This window comes from Falco punctatus, assembly GCF_963210335.1.
Source record: "Falco punctatus genome assembly, chromosome: 10".
NCBI lineage: Eukaryota > Metazoa > Chordata > Aves > Falconiformes > Falconidae > Falco > Falco punctatus.
Genome location: NC_137590.1, coordinates 2,840,778 through 2,865,076, shown reverse-complemented (window position 1 = coordinate 2,865,076; position 24,299 = coordinate 2,840,778). Strand labels below are relative to the sequence as shown.

General features: G+C 47.9%; 2 protein-coding genes across 2 annotated transcripts in view; both read right to left on the bottom strand.

The window, feature by feature from the left end:
• TRPC4AP (transient receptor potential cation channel subfamily C member 4 associated protein) overlaps positions 1-626 on the bottom strand; it is a 38,705-nt gene extending 38,079 nt beyond the window's left edge. The window contains exon 1 of the mRNA XM_080403775.1: positions 448-626. Within this exon, the coding sequence (XP_080259901.1) occupies positions 448-582 (135 nt within the window). The 5' untranslated portion in view covers positions 583-626. The remainder of the gene's footprint in view (positions 1-447) is intronic.
• Positions 627-4,721: 4,095 nt separating this feature from the next.
• Positions 4,722-13,048, bottom strand: LOC308070214 (ER degradation-enhancing alpha-mannosidase-like protein 2). Its single transcript, XM_080403783.1, has 11 exons — positions 12,898-13,048; positions 12,710-12,820; positions 12,600-12,639; positions 12,102-12,207; positions 10,941-11,066; positions 10,041-10,252; positions 8,719-8,860; positions 8,295-8,419; positions 7,416-7,560; positions 6,227-6,348; positions 4,722-5,374 (listed from the first exon to the last, which is right to left on the bottom strand). The coding sequence occupies exons 1-11, from the start codon at positions 13,002-13,004 to the stop codon at positions 4,883-4,885; spliced, it is 1,728 nt and encodes a 575-aa protein (XP_080259909.1). The 5' UTR covers positions 13,005-13,048; the 3' UTR covers positions 4,722-4,882.
• Positions 13,049-24,299: the final 11,251 nt, after the last annotated feature.

Here is a 24,299-nt window from a genome sequence, read left to right as displayed (position 1 = left end):
CTGACCCAGCACCAGAGCGGGGCGGGCAGAGGGGGCTGGGGAGCCCCCAGTCTGGACCGAGAGAGGCCACTACCTGACGCCCCCCCCCCCCCCCAGCAGCCTCGGCGGCGGGCCCCGCTAGGCCAGCCCGGCTCCCACCGGCCTCGGCGCTCCAGGAGGGGCCCGACAGCCCCAAGCTGGCGCTGAGCCCCGCCGAGGGGCCGCCAGGGCCGGCCAACACCCGCCCCCAGCCCCCGGCGGAGCAAGGCCTCGCGGGCCGGGCTCCCAGGCGGATCTGCAGGCCCTGCCCGAAGCCGGGGGGTGGGCTCAGGGCAGGATGGGCAGCAGGCCTCCGCCAGCCCGCCCCTGCCCCCGGGCACAGCTCTGCCTATCCCCACGGCAGCCGCGCCAGCCCCCGGGCCCAGCTCACCCCCACCGCCGGAGGGGCCTCCCCCCATCCCGTAGTACCTGCGCCCCCCGCGTCAGGCCACAGCCGCTGAGCTGCCCGTGGCGGAGCTGCGCCAGGATGTTGGTGGCCGCCGCACGGGCTCCGCGCCGGCCCCCCCCGCCTGGCCCGGGGCCCCCCGCCGCCGCCGCCGCCATGGCCGCTCCTCCGCTCGGCCGGAGACAAACAGGAAGCGCCCCCTCCCCCGCCGCTTTGTACGGAGCGGCGCGAGGGACGCGCCGCAGCGCCCCCGCCCGGGCCCCGTGCGCACTGCGCCGCCCGGCGGGGGCCGCTGGGAAATGTAGTGCGGCTGGGCGGGGCGCGCATGCGCGGGGCCACCGCGGAGCATGACGGGAAGGAGGACACCGCCCCCCCCCGCCCTGACAGAAGCCACCGCTCTCCACGCCCAAGTTTTATTGCCATTAAAATACCCGCATGTGCTCTGCAACTACATTTACTATAAATTTACCAGCTAAGGCGAGCGATTCAGGCACAGGGGCAAAAGTAGAATCCCTGGCGCAGCACCCGCCAGCTCTTGGAATCAAGTGAAAGAAACCACAACATAAGAGAGATGAGGGAGAGCCCAGGCCGCAGGACAGTCCGTCAGCACAGAGGTGCCCTGGCCCTGGAAGAGGAGAGAAAGCTGGACTCGATAGACTTCTGAGGCAGGAGCTCTTCAGCACACCAAAGCAAACCGGTGTAAATTCCTAAATAAAAAAATTCAAAACCAAGCAAAAGACGACACAGCACATGGAGAAGACAGATACTTGGGAGTGAGGCCTTGACTAAAGGCGCAGGCAGGCAACAGCTCCAAGGGACCCAAGAGGTATCACCAGCACAGCACCCCAGCTCTGGGTCTCCGCGAGACAGCAAGGAATGCAGCATACAATATGGGTGCCCAAAATTGTGACCATTTTAAAAGCTGACTGTCATTTATATTCCATTTTAAGTTCCCTTTGTTGGACAAGAGCAATAGAAAGCAATAAAGACACTGGAGATTAACATGACCCTTAACAGCACTGCCAAACCAGTGCTGTCATGGCATCCAGGTGATGGATTTGAGTTTGAGAGCATCACATCCTGCATCTCTTCTCACCACCATGTGGGCCTAGATGATAATCCCAGCTTTATTTGTAAGAAGCAAGATCTGCTAATGGAGGACTTGCTGTTCAGATAAATTGTGTTCACAGAAAGCCACCAGGCACTGCAATTGAAGAAACACAAATGTGGCAGTCCTTTCACTTGCACACCCACCCTGCCTCAGATACAAAAGGCTGCTCTCTGTCCCCTTTCCTAGGGCTTCCCCTGCACCTGTCTTGCTTTCTGGGATTTTTGCCATTTGCCAGCAATCCGTGTGAAGGTCTGCCTCTTTTTGTTCTACTTTCTTTGTTAGCTCCATTAAAATAGTCTTTCACAAGATGTTTGTCTGACTTCATCAACCTACAGCCTCTCCAAATTCAAACAATTACTTCAGAAATACCTCAGAAAATTTGGCTTTAAGTTTTGGGCTTTGCAGGCTGCTTAGAGTGGAGGGGGAAAAAAATACCAAACCAACCACAATTACAAGTATGGCATCAACAGCAAATGCTAAACTTTGAGTGGTGAAAGATAGCACAGAAACAACCAAACTCCATGGTTTCCTTCCAGCCTTTGACAGATGCCACAAGTATGCACTAGGTGGGACCTTTTCAGCACTGACCTGCCTCATTTGGAAGCCATCCAAAATTGCCACTACCCATCTGTGTTTCACACACATCTCCTTTTGGATTCCTGACAAAACTTCTCTACATTCTGCTAACATGACCAAGTGCTCACCATATTGCTCGATTGTAGCTCTCCCTCCAGCTGGAATACGCCAGAATAGACCTGCCGTTTCTTCCCACAGGTGCCCTTCATTGTGAGGCTCCTGGGAGGAAAGGCAGCAGGAAACCACAAGTTTTAGCTTTTTTTTTTCCTAGCTGATTTGTGATAGTAATTTTGAATCCATCAAGTTCCCACTAACAGCAGAACCTCTTACATTATATGTACAGGGAATGGAATCTCATGTCTAGTGAGACAAGCAGCCACTAACAATTTCATCCTGCCATCCCCTACAGAGATCACATTGCCTATGAAATAAAACAGCTTGTTTGCACATCACCAAGGCTCAAGCATGCTCTCTTCCCCCCTACAGCTAGGCCAAGTCATAGTTTTCCATTTAAAGAAAAGACAAGATCCTAAGAAATCACATCACAATTCTTTTTGTTACGAGAAAATCTTAGTAAGACGGTAGTCACTCTCAAATTCTGTAACAAACCAAAATTAAGGCTGTCTTGTGTTATTCTGACTCATCCATCCCATAGCACTAATTGAGATCCATCTAATTACTTACAGTAGAACAGTAGCTTTCTTTCAGCTCCAGCTGTGCTGAGCTAAGATCTTAGGTCCTAAGGCTATTACCCCTTGGTTCTGCTACTGGAGCCTCTTAGGTGAGGGTACCAGAATGCCATGGTTAGCAGAGCTCTACTGCGTTGGTAACCTGCAGCCTATCCAGCAAATCCTTTGTTTTCCTCTTTTTCATGGGTGGAGCAGTACCGAGAGAGAATCAGGACCGAGCACTGAGTGAAACCATCCCAGAAGGCCTGCATTTTGTTGTTCCACACATTATACAATGAATACTGTGTGAGGTATGAACAGCTGGAAAAGAAAAAGATAACCTTATGGTTACAAGGAGCCACTAACGAGAGCTCCATCTTGTCTAACAATGCCTCAGTTTTAGGGTGCTCCTCTCTCGGTACCTCCCCTGCAAGTTGTTTCAATGCAGTATTTCTACCACAGCAGCTGTCCCACCTGCTCGAAGGAAAGGAGAAGTGCAGAGCTGGAAAGGAGAAGTAAGAGCTAGCAGGGCCTGTACAGGTTACCAAACCTTCTGATAAGTCAGTCCGTCCAAAGCTGCGTCTTTTACTGTAGTTTACTCACAACTGCAACAGGATTTCCATCCTGAAGGGTAGGCGTGCAGATTTTATGTAACTTTATAAAACTAATACAGATAACAGGCAAACCCGATAGTTTCTCAAAGCAACCCCACACTAGCAAAGACTGGGCATTGATGCTGTTGTATATAAGTGCTTCACTAGCCACATGGATTTATTGATGCTGTATCTCTAACCCACTCAAATGACTATAGCTTGTCTGTGCTTGTTCCAGGCTCCTCACTTTCCAGCAGGCTTGATGGAAGTCCACCACTCTTCTGCCCTCCCCCCTTTTTGTTTTCAGAAAGGAAAATTTTTTGTAACACTACAGATCTCTCTCTGATCATTGCATACACCTGTCAAAAAGACACTAATAACACCCTTAAAGGTTTGGATTTGTTGAGTCAGCTGAACACCGGGAGGTTTCATGCCTTTCACCTGTTAAGAAAGACAGAAATGCAGTTTACTCTCCATTAGAGGCTCACAAGGAGCACTCTCACTGCCTGCTGCAAGGAGCTGCTTATGAACATCTGTTCAGCTGCCTCGCACCCCAAGGGAGAGTTGCACTTCAGTCTGAAACAAGTCCCCTCCCATCCTACCCTTATGCATGCTACACATACAGCTCAGCTGGTCCACCCGGAGGCCAACTGCACTGACTGAGGTGGCTGATGCAGTTACACAAGTGAGGCACAAAGGGAAGTTTGAAAAAGGAAGGAAATGGGAAAACTTCATAGGAAAAGCACGTTAGATTCTGTAAGAAGCTAGCTCTACTGCAGAGTAAACTGAATCTTTGCTAGTTCACGCTCCACCTCAGTTTGCAGATGACATTACCTGGATCTTTAGTGAATGCGTTCCAGGCAGGTGGTACTGACCCACACCGATTCTACATACAGAGGAACTGAGTGTTTTTCTATGTTGCAAGTGCTCTGCTCCCCCATGCCATCCTTCACATTCAACAGACATGCTAGACCTACAAATCTGAGCCTCCACCTCAAAATCAACAGGTTTTCTTGACTGGTCATCAATCTCCCAGGGACAGCTCATAAAGAGGCCAAAGATACCAGGTGGAGCACATCACAGAGAAGACTTAGGCTCAGAAGTGAAGTTACAGCTAGTAATCCCTGCTCTTCCCCTTATGACAGGGAACCATTCAGGCTCATTTTTATAGAACAAAGCAAGCTGTGGACTCTGCATAAGCCTGTAAAACTTCAAAACAAACTCACAATGAAATAAACAAGATACCTCTAACCTGTAGACTTTTTCTTTTTCTGAACACCTGTTTCCTTTTGAAGCAACCAATTGGTCTGAGACTAACAACTTGACAGCATTAACAGCTGATATCTGAATCACAGTTTATGAACAAGCAGTAGCAGAATTTAATAGGAAGCTGTTTCACTTCATAATACAATTCACATTGTGAGGTATGACACTTTCCATTATGAAACTATAAAAATATATTCCTAGAGTCTGAATTAAGTTCAATAATTTAAAGCCATGATGAAGAGAGTCAGGTGTTATCTAGGAAGACCTGTCCCAGTACTGCAAGCTTAGAGTTAAAAGATTGACTGGGGCAACTCAGAAGGGAGTGTGAGCTTTTCCTAGAGTTTCTTTTCTCTACACCCTTCTCCAAAGAGGCATCTTCAGGGTCTTTTGCACTTTCCCCTTCACCATGGTCCGAAGCTCTCTTTAAAGTGAATTTCTTGTTTTTCTTCATTGAGTAAAATTCCCGCATCAAGTCTTCCACCTCCCACTGCTCTTCCTTACGCTTTCTACAGCAGTGCAGTGCAGCAGGGTCTATAGGATGAGCTTCAGTGTTGAAGATGTATCCTCCAGCATTCAAGACGCATTCCCCATATGGTGTAATCACCACATCAAAGACCGATCCATCATTGTGAATGAAGTTGTCTGGGTCAAACAGCAGGTACAAGTATTTCACTGTTTCAGCCAAAAAGAAGGATTCCATGCGATTATCCAGTCTGTGATCTCTCAAGTCTTTGATCTACAGGAGAAGAAATACAGTGGGTTACTGTTGTATCAAAATCAGTAGGTTATGAACTTAGTGGGAAAAGTAAAACCAGCTTGCAATTCATTTCAGTTTAACAGGACAGTGAGGCACCAATTCACCATTTTAAACAGTTGTATGCAAATACATCAACAAGGTTCCAGATGTTTGGAATTAGCATAGTCCTATAATAAGGAGCAGGAAACTAACTATCAGAGAAAGGTACTTCCTATCTGGGCAAGGAGGTTAAAAGTGAGAAACCTCCCATCATTTCCCCCACTAAAAAAAAAATAAGATAAAATCATAAGGCTTTTACCCACTTTTCAAATCACAAGGCATAATTACCAATGTTTATATGGAGTTTCTTGTAAAATAGAGCTTGACAGTATGTTTGAAATCTTTTATTAAATGATTCTGGAGAAATCACTCATCGCATTTCTCCTGTGTTTGGCTGGATTTTCAAGGCATAGTGGGAAAGCATAATCACACAACTGGCAGATACAAAGCCTATATATGAGCCTTCCTGCTGAGGTGAAACACCTATTAGCTACCAAGGTACAGGAGGCAGGAGAAGCTTGTGATGCTCTCCCATGTTCTGGGCTCTGGTGCAACAGCCCATGACAGAATTTGGCCCACTGTTCAGGCTGTAAGGAAAGTTACTACCAGAAACATAACCTGCAGTCACCAGATCAGCTTCACAGAGAAACACAAGGGGTTTGTCTGAAAAAAGTCATGTTTCAACAAAAGTGATTAATTGGCTAAATGGCAAAAGATCATTCATGAGAACACTTTCTAAAAGATGTTTTTTAGCAGCCATTTAGCCAACCGAGCTGTTGATTTAGCACTTACAGTTGCAAATCCACAGTCCACCTTGCTGATCTTCTCTATTGACTCCACTGCGTCTCTTCCCAGTTCTAAGAGCGTGGGATCTCTTGTAGCACGGTACAGATACATTGCACTCTCAATCAGCTCTGCAAAAAAACCCCAAACATTTGCAAGCATAAAGATTACCAAACCATGGACACAGGCAAGATGAGATACTCCTTGAATAAATTTTAAAGTAGGATGATCAGATAAACAGCCTAACTTGCTTTGTATTTCCTCTGGCTCAAAAGTGCAGATACTTTTACTAAGGATGTGCTACAAAAACTCACTAGCCAGATTGCATCAGCTCAGGTAAGAGTGAATAATGCACCCATCCTGCCTTCAGGGAGGGGAGCAAGAGAGAAAAAGCAAGAAAAAAACCACACCCCAATTGTCAAAGGAAGAAAAGAAAGATGCTTCTAGAAAGGATTACAAACAAGAAATTCAACACCCAAACCCCAGGTTTTAAATACTGTAATCCCCTGAAACATGGGTACCTAGAACACTACAAAACCAAACACTATATAGACAATACTCTATATAGACAACATATGCACTGTGCTGTGTTTACTCAGTAAAGAAACAGGTCTTTTTGGATGATATAATAAATTTTAAAGTTAATTCTCTTTTTTTTTTTTTGGTCAGAGTTGTAAAAAAAAAAAAATCAGAAAAAAAAAGAAGACAGCTCATTTCATTGCAGTACCACAGACAACACATAACTCCTCTTTTATGTTGAGCTTTACTAGTGCAACTAGAATCAGTTTATTTCAGGAACTCAGCAGAGCTAGAATGGTCTATTCATACTCACTTTCAATTCCTAAACCTAAAGGACACAAGCAGTCACATCAACATTTCACATGACTTAAAAACATCCCATATCAGACAGTCTAACACTTAAACATGTCAAATCCTACACTGTGCCCCCAATTCATTAACAGGCCACTTTTATATAGTAACACTATGGATTGCTTCCTTTAAAAGGTAGCCCTGCTTTTGTGAATAGAAGAAGGCAAAACACATAGCTTTGACTGTAGAAATCACTGGTAAAACGCATGCAGGAATTAATTCAAAGCAAAACTGGGGATGATTTTTGGAAGGCAGGTGTTGCTGATGTGATCTTACCACCAGAGCAAAAGCAGGAGTCCATGTTCCTTTCTATTTCACTTCTGCTTACCCGGCCTGAGTGGATATCCTTCTCTCTTGTCCACTGTATAGCCCTGGGGAATGTTGTACAACTCAGGCAGCCCACCAAACTGCTTCCAGACAGTGTAATAGTTGAGGAAGGTTCGCATGGCATTATCTACATCCCCAATTAGGCTCTGAGAGAGAGGAAACAATTATCAAAGCAACATCTGGCTGGAGAAGAAACTACACAGGAATTGATGCAATAACACTACTCTAGTCAAAGCAAGAGATTGTGACAGAAATGGGTTGTTCAAGCAGGTCCGAGTGGTGTAACTAATACTTGGGCATGATGCCTTAAGAATAGGTAAGACTGAAGAGGAGACAGATGCTGTTCTTCCGTTGGATCACATTACACACACCTGAAATAACTAAAAATCAAAACTTCATGTTAACAGAAAGTTGCATTTCTTCAGTCAGTTTCTTTTAGTCAATCACAGCATCCAGTCTATTTTAGTGGGGATAAAGTCCCAGACCAAACGTAAAGGACTGATGAGAAAGCAACCTCTCAATGGGACAGCATTCACACAAATAAAAGCATTTATGAGGTTGGAGGAAAAAGATGTGTGATTTTCTTTTTCCTTACATTCCCATCTGGATACATTCCCATCTGGATGTTGAGACCACCATCAGTAGAGTGTGCTACAACAAAACTGCCCTCCCATCACACTCAATGGGAGACTTCTTTTAATAGACCATAGATAAAGTCAACATCTGCTTTTCTACAGGCTGAAACTACTGTAGATTTCACCAGAGATCGCAATAAACTTTTAAACCAGCACAGAGAGTTATATTCCTAACTTTTATATCAAAGACCAACCTAAGACAGATGAACAAAATCACCATATGCTACTGGTATGACAGCTCTTACCTGTAGGCCTGGCCAGTAGGCCTCCAGGGACTGAAAAACAGGCATGGACACTGTTCCTTTGTACATCTGAACCCAGAGATACCAGTCATCAAACTTTGTGTAATTTTTGATAGCTTTGTTATATTCTATAAAGAAACATAGATGGTAGGTAATCCAACAAAAAAAATCTTTTTTTAAGAATGAGAGAAGCCCCTTTTTCACTTCAGCCATGTCAAATGAATGACTTATCAGGATGCTCGCTTTGGTAACTCTTTGTTATCACAGACTGTTCGAAAGTATTACAACAAAGGCTTCAGGAACAGTCTTGAATGTACCCGATTACATTCTTCATCATCTCCTTCCATAGTCCTACGTGCCAAGTTTTTACAGGTGCAGTCAAGAAGGCATTCCTGGGCCCCTTCACACAGAAAAAAAACCTGCTCACCTAGAAACATGGACATCAGCTCCTTGTCCTGCAGGAGAATGGCTCCTTTAACAAGGTATTCAAAGTAGGAGTCCACTCCTGCCCCAATGCCAGCATCTTGGGCCACCCACTTGGCAGTTATCACATCAATGTGGTTACCAACCTGGAAGAAGCGAGGGAGGAAGAGAGAGGGAGTTGAAGTGGAAATAAAGCTTATTTACTGAACAAGAATTAAAAAAAAATCCCCACACCACCACCACCACACAAGAAACCCTTGACCTTTTTTCAGACCATCCATTTCACAGATTCCCATTGGCCATTCCAACTAGCATTTTCTCCATTACAAGACACTTTTATCAGTATTAGAGAAGTACAAACGGCAAAAAATATAACTCTGGGATTTTATGCTTCCAATATAAAAGAGTTGCACTGGTGAAAACAAAGCACCATTATGCTACTGTAAAAATGCACAATTTCAACATGATGTGTCTGGTCCTAATTCCAATCTGACAAGAGATTAGAGAAGGATGAAAAGGTACAGATACAGAGATGGAGGCCACAATGTCAAAGGCATGAAAGCTGGCATACTAATATTTAAACAGATCCTTCAAACCTCAGACTTGTCAGCCTAGAAACAGACCGAGCTGATGAGAGAATCAACTAAACAATCCTGACTTGCTTAGCAAAGATGAAAACCACCAGGCTATTCAGTTTCTTTCCTGAAGAGGGATTAGGGTATAAACCAAAAACAAACAGATTCCAAAGTAAACAAAACAAAATTTTTCTCATACAGCATATGAACAAATCCGTTCCTCTTCACATAGGCAACACTAGGAGTTCAAATGGGTTCAAAAAGCAGCTGTAGAAATTAACTGAAGAAACATCGACCAGGAGAAAGCGAACACAGAGATAACACTTCTAGCTCTGTATACTCCTGAAACACCGAATCTGTAGAGACTGGTAGTATCTTGGTACACTCGCCACACTCTTATTCTCTTCCGTAGGCCATTGTCCCACCAGGCATAACACAGACTTTTTATTTGATCTGTTACAGCTGCTGTTACAAAAACTGCCATACCCAGTAGGAAGCATTTGTCTCCCAACCACATCTGTTATGGAACAGAACAATGGCGTAATGTTGGGTTACGCCACTAAAGCAGAGATGTGGATGCTGCAGGTGCTCAGGAACAATGTCAAACACGCGACTTCAGCCCAGTTATTAGCACTGTGGCTATTTATCTAGTTCTCTCTCCTCTCTGCTTATGCTTTTTTTCACTTAGAATTGCATCCACAAAACTATATAAAAAGGAGGCCAGCAAATTCAAAGTCCATTCTTCACTCACCAGCCCAATATCTGAGCGATTTTTCCACAGTGCCTTCAAAGCCTTCCTGGCAACATCCTCAAACACAGGGTCACCAGTAAGGTGGCTTAAAGTAGCAAATTCCACTATGAATGTACCAATTCCAGCAGTACAGGTAACAGGAGTCTCCCCAGGGTTTACTCCATGCAGCAAGTTCACTGTTCCATATGGCATCCCAGTTGGGGTCTGAAAAGCTGAAACACAGTGGGTTTGGTTCATGTGAGTGTTCACTGTCACATGTGCCTCACATTCCACTGCACACAGGCAAGGAGCAGGACTGGAGCAATTCCAGTAACTGCAAAGAACATAACGAGAAGTAGAGCGTGATTTTGGGAGGGGCAGAGAGGGTACCTCAAGCTACACACAGTCCTGGGAAGGTACTGCAGATCTCTTCCACTTTGCCCACAGCAGCAGGCTGCATGCCTACTTTGTTTTAACAGCACAAGCAGCATAGTAAATATGGAACTAACCACACTGGATAGCAAAGGGCAAATGCTGAACCTGTGATTACTCAGGGGTAGCCCAGGGTGCACAGCACATAAGAGAACAGTGCCATGGTACTGGGCACACATCCCCGCAGCAGGGGAAGATAAGGCTGAACTTTCTTGTTTTTACAAGCTGCTGTTTCAGACCCTTTGTTATTTATATTAAATAATTTTCCCTCAACAAGCAACAACTTGAGTTGTTAAACGCACACAATTGGCATGCATGTATACAGCTGGCATCACGCACTTTACAACGTTTTCCACACATGCTAAACTTGCTTTGAGCTCAGGGAATGGAGGACTCTTACGAGTTTACACATCAAGCAGTGCTGTCTTCAAACACACCAGTCACCTCATGAATTACAGCACAGTAACACAAAACCAGACAAGTTCTCACCTGGCAGGAGTTTGCGAGCTGCTTCCTCTGCCATCCTCAGGAGAGGTCCAGAGCAGGGCCAGCCCACTTCTACTTCAACACCAGCCTTCTTCGATAGCAAGTGAGCAGAGAGAAGACCACCCACCACTGGAAGGTGCCCAATAAGAATCCCATTAAAGAACGTGGCAGGGGAATGAAATCTTGGTATTGGTTGTATTTACAATGATGCAGAGGCAGTGTTTATGGGGAAGAAAACTGAGGTGATTCATCCTTAATGGCCTAATTCAATACACCACAAAAGAAGAGTGATTTGTTTCTTCCTGCCTGTTTGCAGTGGGTGGCCGATATCTTTCTTGCCTTATTTTAGAAGCATCAGATCCTACTTGCCCTACTACACCTGCACTGCCCTGCAGACAATCAGAGAGCTAACAGCACAATGAACACGAACTCTATGAGAGGAATTCTGTCATTTCTTCTAGACAGCTTAAAACTACGTTTGTGTGAAGTAATACAGTGTACCTCGTTAAATTCCTTGGTGAAAAAACGTCTAGGTCCGAGCCAAGAGTTTCAGTGCAAATGACAGAAGCAGGGAGCTATTAGCCCTTTACACAGCCTTGTCTACTGTCACATAACAAGCACAAACACAGAGAAATGACACCACTGCAAAAATTGGCTCAGCAGTATTTGACAGGAGAAACAAAAAAGCATAACTAACGGTTTGGTTCCCTGGCAGTGTCTTTTACTTGGATGGCACTAAGGCAGTTAGACACTCAATTGGGTACAAGATTCCCAAGGCCTTTGTGATTTTCAAAGAACAAAAAAGGCAAGTTTCACTTCATGACACTAAAGCCAAAGAATTAATCACTATTCCAAAACAGTATGTAAAAAAAGACAGTATGTAATTTGTACTTTTTCAGTGGAAAAGATGTTTACTCCAAATCTCACAACATGGCAACAGAATATTGGAACTGCCACGTATATTTCTGTTTGCATTGGGGCGTGAAGCAAAAAGGCAATGTGCAAAGACAAAAAGGAAGTGAAACTTATTTGGGATTTTTCTTTTTGTTTACGTGTCCTGTTACACTGCATTACGAATTCACTCTGTTCACTAACTCATGTTACCTCTGTGTACAGTTCAGAGACTTTGTACAGCATAAACACCATAGAAAGAACCCACCTCACCTCGAATGTTAGTTTCAAAGACAGATGCATTGACATCAATGTCAAAATCCACCCCCTCCTGCAGCACATTGACCACTCGCTGAAACTCAGACACATTTCCCAAGATCTGCACGGAGAGCAGGACAACAAAGAAGGCTCAGAGGTCATGGGAAAATAAAGGTGCAATTCAGTGTTAAGGACTAATTCTAGTTTTGTTTCACTATTTTGTGAAATCATTAATTACAAATAGAACTAAAAAAAAGCAACTGACAGTTCTGCTTCATTTCAAAACGTTTGCCAGTGTCAGAAGGTACCAGGGCTGGGAGCTCTGGCACCTGCCTCCCAGGGCTGGAGCCAAGGCAAACGCAAAAGCTCCGTGGTCGATTACTGACTGACTTTCCATCGCTACCGCGTAACGGGCGGGTACGAGGGCGGCTGCCGGCGGCCCTGAGCGGGCGGAGGGCCGGGCTGCGGGCACGGGCAGGGCCGAGCCGGGGGCGGGCGGCCGCTCGCACTCACCAGCAGCGTGTCCAGGGCGTCGATCAGCGTCAGGGAGAAGCTGCGGAGGAGAGAAGCGAGGTGAGGGGCGCCCCGCAGCGAGGCCCCCGGGCCCGACGCCCCGTCCCTACCTGCCCCAGGTGTCCTGCCCGTCACAGGTCAGCGGCCGCAGCTCGTCGTAGGGGAAGGCGCTCTCCAGGTAGTGCTCGTAGGCATGGTAGAACATGGCGCGCACCCGCTCCCTGAGGCACAAGCACAGGCCCGGTCCGGCTGGGTCCCCACGTCACGGCTCAGCCCCACCGCCCGGCCCCACACTCACCGGTAGGAAGCGACGTCCAGCTCCCGGGCGGCCGCGCCGGTGCCTGCCGGCGGTGCCGGGAGCCGCAGCGCCCACAGACACAGCCAGCAGCCGAGCGAGCGCAGCATGGCTGCCGCCCGCCCCCGCACCGCCGCCAGCCAATGGGAGCGGCAGCGGCGGCTGACGTACGTGCTCCGCGCCGGAAGTGCCTCGTGCTGGGCGCCTGTGTCCGGGGCGCTCGGGGCCGTGGGGGGCTCAGCCGAGTGGCGGGCTGCGGGCGTCCTCCCGCTGCTTGGCCCTGTGAGGCGCTTGTTGAGGAACTTACCGCTAGGGCTGGCGATAAAACCGCAGTTACCCCACACACCGAAGAGTGAGGTGCCTGCGTTACTTCACCAGGGGCTGTAACTCCCTGTCGCAGCGATGGGGGGGTCCCCAGGGGCAGAAATGAACCTCCTAGGCAGGTCAGAAGGCCCTGGGGGAGCTGGCAGCACTAGAGGTGTAGCTGTCAGACCTGAAAATAAATAAAACAAATACCGAGATCTGTATAGTATCAGTGTGTTAGAAGGTGCTTGTCCCGTGTGGGTAGAGGAGCTGGTTCCTGGCACTGCTGTGAAATACCTGTCTGGAAGTGAGGTTGGAAAAAGGCTCAGAATATCTGTGAAACAACCGGGAGACTCCTGGCCTGTGAGCCTTCCTCCTGACAAACTGTCCCGGTGCTCTTTCTCCCTCTAATTCAAATCCAGCTGTCAGGGAGTTTTGTGTGATGTATCAAGACCTGCTGCAGAGGAGTCGGCAGCTGAGCTGGTGTGCGGAGCCTGTGGTGGTGTTGCCCTCCTGCACGAGGAGTAGGCTTCACATCTTGGCATATTCCCCCACGCCAGAGCAGGACTGGCTCTGAGGCAGCTGGGATCACAGCAGCCCGCTTCCCTGCAAAAGGAATGAGTCCCCTGGGGCTACCGGTGCTGTGGCTCCTGTCAGCGAAGATTTCCGAGCCCCTGCTCCCAGGGTGATTACACAGATTTTGGTGTCCTGCTCTTGCACCGGCAGGTTGCATTTCAACATTGGAGCGATTGGCAGGGTGCTTTGTACACCTGCATCTTTACACTTTGAGCCACAGTAAATCCTTCTCTTTCTCCCCCATGTGTGCCCACGGGTGAGGAGGAATGAGATGGATCCTGGCATGGAGAGCAGAAACACGAAGTGATAAACCAGTCCTTTGCCTGGCAAAGGTGCAGCACATAGAAATCAAGACTAAACTAGCTTGCTTGCAGGAGAGGAAGGGGCACAAATAATTCAACCCGTTGTCATCTCGGGCTGGCATTTAGCAGCAGGGAGGGCTGGCTGTTGATGTTCTTTAATAAAACAAACCCACTTTACCCCAAGACTCCTCGCCTGGGGCTGTCCCACTAGGTGTCAGTGCACACTTGTGTACCAGCGCGGCTGCCCACAGCTCTGCTCTGTGGCAGCAACAAAAAGCCACTGAGTAATTTCGGCATATTGTTCATTTGCTGCAGCTGTAATTTAGGTTTCTGGGGCCATTTATCATAAAGCTGTCTGCTTTCTTATTCCATGGCTCAAGGCTGCTCGCATGCATCTGGCTGTATTCCTGGGAGAATCAGACTATTGGAGCTGATTTCACTAAAAGCTGTCACAGTACATTACTGGAGTGCATTTTATTAAAGTTCATTTTCCAGACTTAAATTTAACAGTGTTCTAGACCACTGTCATTTACCATATACTGGAACAGTAATTTCTCTATCAAAGTCAGTTACTGAATTCTAAAAGTTGACTGAAGTATTTTTGAAACAGATACAGTATGTGAGTTGAAAGAAAATCAGGACAAGACAGAAGCAGAGCTGTACAGTGTCTCTCCACTGGCAGCAGAAGGAGAGCCTGGAAGGTGGGAGCGCACTGCCACCACGGCTGTGGAGCAGCTAGACTCCATGGAGGCAACATCATGGGCACTAGTTGCACTAACTGAAGGGTGGTAATTAGTTGCTGCACCCCACTAAGTGTTTGTAGAATCTTCTCATAAAAAAATAATGTAGCTAACAACTAACGATGTTGAGCTGTCCATCGCAAAAGGACTTCTGTCTCTCAGCCTGCAAGGATGTTGAGTAGCAAAGACCAAACCAAGGGATGAACAGGGGATGGTGTGCATAGGACTGAATTGCTGCTCCAGGGACTGACAGGCAAGAGAGAGGCAGCTGGGAAAGGCAGTTCGATCAAAACTGAGCTGGCTGTGAAAAAGCCACTTTTGGTACAGTGCTCACCACCCTCCTCAGGATTTCTCAGAGCCCTTTAGGCCGCTGAGCACCCAGGGGCAGATCTGGGAGGCAGACGAGGCTGTCTCCTCCCAGGAACTTGCTGCTCTGCCTCCTGATGTAGCCGCGGGTTTATTGTAAGCCCTGCTGAAGCAAGGTGACTTTGTTGTTGCCACTGCCAGCACCACCGCAGAGGGGCTGAGAAAGCTGGCTGTCCAGGGCCGGGCAGGAGCAGTTCCCGTTGCCAGATGGGCATCAGACAGTGCGGGCTGCTGGTGCTGCATGGCCTCGGCGTGTAGGATAAACAGCAGCTTCCAGGTGGTGGTGTGGCAATCACCTGCGCCTTTATTGATAAATACAAATACAGCTTGTGAGATGAAAATTATTTGGGGGAAAGGGTGGTTTTCAGTGTGGCTGTGGTATATATTAGAAGAATATTAATGTGGTGTGCACATACTATCATACGAATAACATAGGCTTTGATGCAATAAATCAAAGAAGATGTGGGGAGTGGTGCTTCCGCAGAGCACGTTACTAAAATATTTAGGCCGCATCAGAGATAAGTGCTTCTTCAGATGCCTCACTTCAGCATGTCAGGCTTTCAGTCTTTATGAAAAGGCCACTGGCAAAGTAATATGAAGTTTCATTTGGATGTGGGAGAGGCTGTAATTACAGGGGCATTTAACACTTCGGTTTATGACATCTTTAGGCTGAGGACTTTGTTTACTGCTTGCTATTACCATAAGTGGTGCTGTTGCCCAGTTTGCAATTTTGATGCCCATTAAGATGGAAACTGTATGTAAATCAGGATTATCCATTAATATTTATAATTCATGGTGGAATGTGGGAGTTTGTCTGTTATGAGAAGAACCGTAAACAGGACTTTTATGAACACTGAAAACTGTTGCTACGGTGGTTCTCTTGAAATAATTTTCCTTTGCAGCCTAACATCAATTCTTAATTTTAGTAGCACGCATAGCAGGATGGAAACGATGATTGATTTTTCTCCAAGTGCTGTGGGTTGCTTCACTTGAGATTTCACTATAAAAGACTAGACATTTCCAATTGCTTTTTATAAGTTCAGAATTGATTTTATTTGTTTAGCACCTGACTAACATAATAAAAGAGAAAAGAAACACAGCCAAAAGACACAGAAAACTGATGGGCTTCCTGATTTCTGGCTTTCCTTTTGGTGCCGTGATTTTAAGCCACACTGCAATTTAAAAAAAGAAAGAGCTGGACTCCCAGCTGCCTGGGTGTGACTGGCGAGGTGTCCCAGTGCTGCACAGCCCTGCTGTCCCAGGCAGGGAGTATGAGAAGAGGCAGCATTCAGCAAGCAGAAACAACAGATGTGGCATCATGCCACTGTGCAGCTTCCCTGGCTTCAGCTGGTTCTCTTTAAACTTCTTGATTTTTCTTTCACTAACTTAACTAACATAGCTGCAGAAACTGTAGGTACCCAGTGACCAGGGAATAAATGCAGCAAGGGGTCCGGTTTCAAACAGGTCTCTTCCAAACAGGATCCTGTAGAAGCTGTTTGCACTGTGTTCACAAAGAATTGTGTCTTTATATAGAATTTGAGTATTTCCTGCAAGTCTGGCTTGCTGTTGGGATTTTGACAAACGAGAAAGCAAAAATAAAACCAAGTTAGCATCAACATGTCTTGGTTTTTATTATGGGGATTTACGGCACCCATTGCATTACATTGATGGAGTCCAGAGCTGCCATGCTTGTGTGGATGAGGTTTCATTTTCTTTATCCAAGCTAGGATTTTCCCATAGGGATTGTGGCTTTGATATTTTTTTACAGGGAATATTTAGAGGTGTTGAGATAATTGGTATCTCTAGAATACAGGCAGGCAGACAGGAGTCAGGCAGCGTTTCCCTTTTACATAAATTCATATGTCCCCAACGGCCAAAAGACAAGTATGCGGCCTCTGGGTGCAGGCAGGGGAGAGGTGTGGGTCTGTCTGCTGCAGCCCCTTACGCCATGAGGCTCGGGGGTGTCTGAAGAGGCACTGCCTTCTGCATCTTTCATTTTTCTTGGTGGGCTTGCAAAGATTCAAAAAAAAAAAAAATGGGACTAGAAGGGTTATTCAGCCTTAGGCATGGTGGGAAAAAGGTGGGAAATTTGATTATCAGCTCCAGCACAGCCAGGATTTTGACCTCAAAGTTCAAAAAAATTGTGTGTTGGGGAGAATCCTCCACCTTTCACATTCGCATGGCAAATGGGGTGAGAAGGGCTGAGTTTACAGCTGGAGAGCAGCAGTGAGAAAACCCTCCTGTGGCTCTCTGGAAACACAGAGAGATGAGAGATGGCAGAGACATTTTATTCTCTAGTTTATGACGGTGTACAATAAATTCACTGAAACTTGTCACTGAACAAAGATCTGTTAGGTAAAGGTCAGAACAGAGGCGAGTTTGTTTTTCAAAGCAGGAGACAAGGACTGTGTGCAGGAGTGCGTACCCCTGCGTGGGTGACCACTGCCAAAGGGGCTGCGGGAGCAGGGGCACACGCGTTTGGAGCTGCTGTGGGGATTTCCTGCTATTTGGGAAAAGGAGATTTTGTCTGGAGGTTTTGTGGGGGGACAGAGGAGGAAGGGGGACACGACCAGCAGCCACACCGGGACAGCCCGGGCTCAGGCTGGGGCTTGCACAGGAGTCCGAGTGGCAGAGGCTCCCGGCTGACACCTTTCTGCGGTGTGGCATGAACCGCACCGAGATGCACCAGAACAGATCTGGAGAAGTCACTTCTCTCCAGCATTCATCTCCCTTTTGCCTTTTTATTTTTGCTTTCAACCTAGGTTTATTGATGGTACACAAAGTACGTCATCTATCTGACATATATGAAGGCAGGCAGGTGCAACCTCAATGGCTACCTTCTGTCCCTAGACATATTTTTTGACAGGGGTAAATAGTAAGCTCCTCCCTGGTAGTGTTGTTTCAACCTGCTTGGAGTAATAATTCGGCAAACCCTGAAAGATATTGCTGTCTGAAAACTACTTTGATATTTGGTAATTGCTGATTTTGTGACACAGAAATTACCATGAAAATGGCACAATCGATCTCTGTAAACAGTCATCAGCAGAGACAACCCCTGCGGTGCTTGGGAAGGGGATGGTCTGCGGTGGGAAGCCAGAGCAGAAGGAAGCCCCGTTCCTGCTGGGGTCTGTAGGGTTTAGTCACTGGTTTCAGTGACGCCTTCTGTGGGGAAGCCAGCTCAGTGGGGCTGGCTCACAGGAGCTCTGCACAGGAGCCAGAGCCACCTGAAGAGCTCCAGTGCCTGGTCCTGGCAGAATCCGCGTGAGACCCAGGGGCTGGCCACAGCTCACTCCTCCCTGCAAGGGGAGTGATGATTTGGGCAACTAAATACAGCCGAATGCAGCTCAGGCTCAGGGATTGCAATGTGTTTATAAGCGAGCCGAGATTCTTGGAGACCCACAGATCCGAGGAATGGGTCTTTAAGGAGGAAAGAAATGCCGTGCCCAAAACTTGCTGGAAGGTCCCCGGTAGGGGAAGGCTGTGGCTGCCTGCTCTCCCAGGCTTGGTGTGGGACAGCGCTGTGCCGTGCCAGCCAGAGGGTGCTGCCATACACCCCCAGGGACTAAAGGAGAGCCCCAGGGGGGCGGGGGTGGACTGGGGGTGGCAGCGAGCTGGCAAGGAGTAGCATCCCACATCCCAGCACGCTGCAGCATCTGGGTGCTGCATCCACATCCTCAGGCCGTCACCTGAAGGACTTTCCTAAGGGCTCAGCTGTGCAGCTCCCAGCAGGACAATAGGGATATTTTGATGTCCCCTTGTGCTGCCTGACAAAGCTGTGGGCAAGGACAGGTTTGAATGGGGAGGACCAGCCCAGAACGCAGCAGCCTGGACAGATGCCAGCCAGAAAGCGAGGTACTGGCAAAGGTATTTGCGTAGAAACCTCTCTGGCAAACTTTTGGTGGTTTGTGGAGAACTGAAAGAATAAAAACTTTGCTTTAAAAACAAACTTTCAGTTTCCAGTTGTTAGTTTGGGATTATTGATAAAAATCAAGCATGTTTTCACTGGCAGTGACTTTGCAGAGCAGGGTTTGGTGGCTAACCACCTGCTCCCCCTGCGGTCAACCAGAACCCTTTCAAAGGTAGTTTTGTACCCCTGAGACCCTGGTCTGTGTCCCCAGAGCTCCTGCCTCTCTGGACAGTGCTGTGAGACACAGCCCTGCCACCATGGCAGCATCACAGATGTTTATCCATGTCTGGCAAGGAAGGGATGCTGTGCCTTTCTGCCTGCTGCTGCTCTGGACCTCTTAGGTGATGGGGTTGTCCCACCAGGTCCCCAGTAACCCACCTCTCCGGGTTCCCAAAGCTTCATGTCTTCTTTCATTCCTCAGCTTCTCGTCTGTTCTGCTGCTCCTTTCTGTCAAGAGAGGGCATCGAGTTTCTCACTGGAGTTCCTATAGCAGCACTTGGGAGAACACTTTGCTGTCCAAACTGGACTCAGACAACGGCCCCATCGCTCCCTGTGTCCCTCTGCTGCCAGCCCCCCAGGGTAGCTCCTGGGACCATGGGAGCCCCTGGGAGAGCTGCTGCTTTTGCTGGGCCCTTGTGATGCTCTTGGTCTCTTCTTCTCTCAGGGAAAAAACTTCTGCTGCTGGCTGTAGGCAGGCAAATGACCACAGCGCTGCAGATGTCAGGCAGCTGACATAGCTGCCAAGATGGAAAGTATTTTTGGAGAAATCTGTGTGTCTTTTTTTTAAAACATTTATATGAGTGGTCAGATAGCATCTGTGCCAGGAGAGCACTGTTTTCATGGCAGTTCTGCTGCTGAGTCCCCAGATGTCAATGGGCTGGAGGGCACCTTCATTTCTTATTTGATGATGATACATATTTCTCCTCTATTCATATATTTTAGAGCCTGCTAGAGAGCTTCAAAGGCAAGTGCTGGCTCTGCTTTCATGTCAGACAAAATGCATGTATCGAGGCACTCTTCACTGCTCCAGCTGTGAAGCTCCTTTGAGGCAGTGAGGTGACACAGTGGCAATGGACAGGCTTCCAGGTGTGAAGATGAGGGGCTGGCAGTGCAGACCTCCCTGCAACGACCTTCCAGCTCTGCCAAAACAGAAGCAGGTTCTCGTTGATGTCAGGATGGCAGGAGGTGTCCTGTGCTCCAGAGGGTGATGTCCACTCAGAGTGATTGAACAGAGGACAGAACCACCACCTCCCTCTGAGCTTCTTGTTCTCGGCGAACCCAACCATTTTGTTTACTGGTGTACAAAGAAGAAACCAGCAGTGGTAAAGGGCACACCCCAGCCATTCGGCTGTCATGGCACGGTTATCTGCAGCTCAGAGTGCATAGAGGATGCCAGGGTCATTGGGTGCCCAGGACCTTCCCTTGCACTCTTCCTGCAGCATTTTGAGGGTGCAATGCATTTATAACTTACCAGTTGTTGCCTTCATAAGTCCCCATTTTGGGCTGTGTCACATCTGCTTTTCAGCATCAAACATGAGTGCTGTGGTTTGTGCATCTCAAGTTTTCAGTTGTGATTTCTCAAATATGGGATGAGTACCAACAAGCAAATAATGACAAGGTACCACCCTACCACAAAAACACCCTGCAGTTTTGGGACCATGCTTGATAGGATTCTGCCAACAGATCTGAGCTGAATTTTGCTCATTATGAGACTGAGTTGTTTGGGCTTGTTTCCTGTCTTTTCCCCTTTCTTGTCTTTTTTGTGCTGTAACAAAACTCTGTGAAGCTTAACATTAGAAATGGGTTAGGACTTCACTGAACCATGCTTGGATGTTTTAAGGAGAACATCTTGTATCGTTCACTCAAAAAATGTAGTGAACCAAGTGAAATGTAGTTAAAATTCAGATGACTAAACTTATCCAGATTTTAATCTAACAAGTCTTTGCGGGTAATACCTTATACCAACACACACTTTCTGAATTTGTATACATGTATACAGGTGAAAGAGCTGTTTTCATAGCTGGAAGGGGAAAATATGACCTTTATGAAATTCTGAAAATTTCCCCTGGTCTCTGAAAACAGAAAACAATCCAATGAAGAACAGTCTGAGAGATTTCTTTTGCAGATTAAGGAGGGGTCTTTTAACCTACAGTCACGGGAAGCTCAAACTGTCTTCTGCAAGAGTTCTCAATGTTCCCTACAGCACATGATAAATGATCCCTGTATTAGGCTTGAGGTCTCAGCAGGACCCTGCCATCAAGATATGGGCTGCAAAATTATGAGGTTTTAAAACTTGTGAGCTCCACCTGTTTGCCTTCTTGTTGCAGAGCCTTAGAGGGTCAAAGACATTTTCAAACTTCCTCTTGCTACCCTCGTTAGAAACATTTTTTCTACTGACAGCTGAGATTTTTAACTGAACTGCATGGCTTCAGGCTAAGATTTTAGGAAACAAAGAAAATCTCTTGGGGTCCACTGGTGCTTGGCCAAACTAGTGGAAATTCAGGGTACATCATATCCTTCTCCACGCACTGCCGTGTGCAGCACTTGGTTTTCTCAACATTTTGGACAAATTTGCTTGTGGTGGGGCTGACACCCAAGCATCATTGATGTGAGTGCCCGTGCTACCTGCACTGCCTGCCTGCCAGCTGTGACTTTCTGGGGCAGATGTGGGGCAGCGTTGCAGGCAGGGAGTGCCAGCCAAGTGGTGCAGCAGCCCAGCCTGGGGTCTTGCCATGTCCCATGGGGCTGGCCACACCAAGGGGACTGGAGTCATGACTTTTTGGGGGCTGCTGGTGTCACCTGAACTGCCTGGCTTGCCCCGGGAGCTCCCCGTGGCTGTCTAGCTGTGCCACCACCAGAGCTGCCATGGATTCCATGACAGTGAACTGGCCAGCTCATCTCATAACTGCTGTCATTGCAGTGTGGCATTGGGAAGCGAAGCGGTGCAGCGATAGAGATCAGAGGTGCTTGTGCTCCATGCCGCGCACCGCAGGAGGTGGGTGAGGAGTGGTTACTCCGCTCTGCAGCACTGGTTGCGATTACAAACACGTTCCCGCTATGGGCTGCGGTGGAAACGTGCCTTTCTGACATTTCTCATGAGAAGTGAGACTTACCCCTTCCAGCCCTCGGCACAGCCAGTAGCCAGGGTGGCTCTTGCCTTTGCACTTGTGTTGTCTCCTGCCTCCTTCCAGACCCACCTGGGAGCAGATGCTCCTGGTATGGTCTTTCCCCACATCCCCTGGGAGACTCGCTCCTGTCTAACCCACACTGCGGTGAGTCTCCCACTCTCTCCATCCACAGCTCTCTGTTGGAATAACTGGAGGGGGTAAATGCTCGTTTACTGGAGCAGCCAGCATAAACTTGGTCATCAGCCTCCTTACGGAGAGCCCCTAAGCACTGGTGATTTTGTTTCATCTCTAATTTTAACCAGCTGTTCTTCCCAGACCAGAGAAGCCCTTTTTCAAGCCAAATTTCAGAAAATCTAGCACAGTGCAGGGAAAAAGTCCAGTTTTGACAAATCTGCACTTTCCAAAATAGAACAATGTTGCCAAATACTCCAAAATAGAGTAATTAGGACATTTTTATTTGGCTCCACCTGGCCTGGTCTTACTAAAATAGAAAGCCCTGATTTTGCATGTTTCCCCCATTAGAGCGTGGCTGCTGTCAGGCTTCTCCAACCTCAGTTTGATGCTGTGGACAGCTGTGCCACCAACCGTCTCTGGAGGATGGCATGGCAGGGGCTGATGCCATGACCTGCTGCAGAGCTGAGCTTCATTTTTGACTGTACAATCAACTGGACTTGTTTTCCTGCCTAAATGGGGTGTATGAGCAAGTAGAATTAGCTAGTGAGGTACATCTAGTTGGTGGGGCTGTGGGAAACACTACCATCAGAAGAGGAGAGAAGGAGTTAGGGAAGAAGAAAGGGGTGCTTAGTCTGCAGCGAAGCACTTCTTTGTTCACGTGGACTTGAGCTGAAATGTGTCCATAAGCCCTTCATAGCTGCAGAAACCTGCCCTTGGGGCTCATGTCCAAGCTTTGCTATGGCATGTGAGAGCTCTGGTCCTGGGAGGACAGGGGTGTTTGGGTACCATTGACCTGTTAGCACCTGGAGGCACACCTGGAAGGGCTGGCCAGAGCCCCTCGCTGTTTCCATGAGCAAAAGGTGAGTTGGGTTGCTTGGGCATGCCGAGGCATCTGCCCTGCTCTGTCCCCCATGCCGATACGCGGGCTGGGGCAGGAGGCTCTGTGGTCCATGGTAGGCGGAGGGCAGGGCAAGGGTCCCCTCGGCCACAGACACTGCCGGCCCATGAACAAACCTTATGCTTGTACTGTGCCCCTCAGTAGACACGGGGCGTGATGGGATGGCTGCCAAGGGGCAGGGATGTTCATTCTGCCACGCTGGTACCAAAGGGTGGGATTTCCCATGGGTTTCCATGGGTTTCCATTGGTAACCACAACCAGATCGCTGTGCCATCATTGAAAGAGGTGTTTGATAGGTATAAGAAAGGTTTTGAAGCACTTTCCTCAGACTTGCAATACCAGGGAGAGCTCCCTGGCTCCTGCCTGTGTTTTTCAGCAGCCTTCCCATCCTCACCTCAGGGGCAGGGAGAGATGTGGAGCCAGCGCAGGATGCGGGGATGCTGTACCTGCATGGCTCCTGGCAAAAGCTGGCTGGGCTGCTGGTGCAGGAAGGACCATGTGGTGCTTCTGCCTTAGTGATGTGGGGACTGCTGACCAGCCCAGCCAGAGTCCACCAATGAACCCCCCATTGCTCACTAGAGGGGAAGCCATGGGAAAGGGTCAAAGACAAAGGCCCTGAAGCTTGTGAGAAGCTGGGGCTGGAGCTGGGCAACTGAGAAATTGCTCGCCTAAGGGAGCTCTGGTTGGGGTAGGAGCAGTGCCAGCGTTGTCTGGTGAGACCCACAGCTTCCCTGGCAGAGGTCTGTGAAGTTTCCAGCCCTTCTAATAAATCACATGGCCATGATTATAAAGACAAAGGAAATAATTACATCATTGCATTTTCTTCTTAAGAAACTCATCTCGTTGCACCCCAGTGCCTGTGAGTAGAGCAGTGAGGAGTTTGCAAGTCCAGGGCGTGGGAGGGAATTCAAACTGCCGGAGCATGGGCTGTCTGCAGCCCTTGCAAGTGCAAGAGCCAGGGGGGGCTCGGGTCCTGCAGGCTGGACAATGTCATTCAGAAGTCGCCATAGG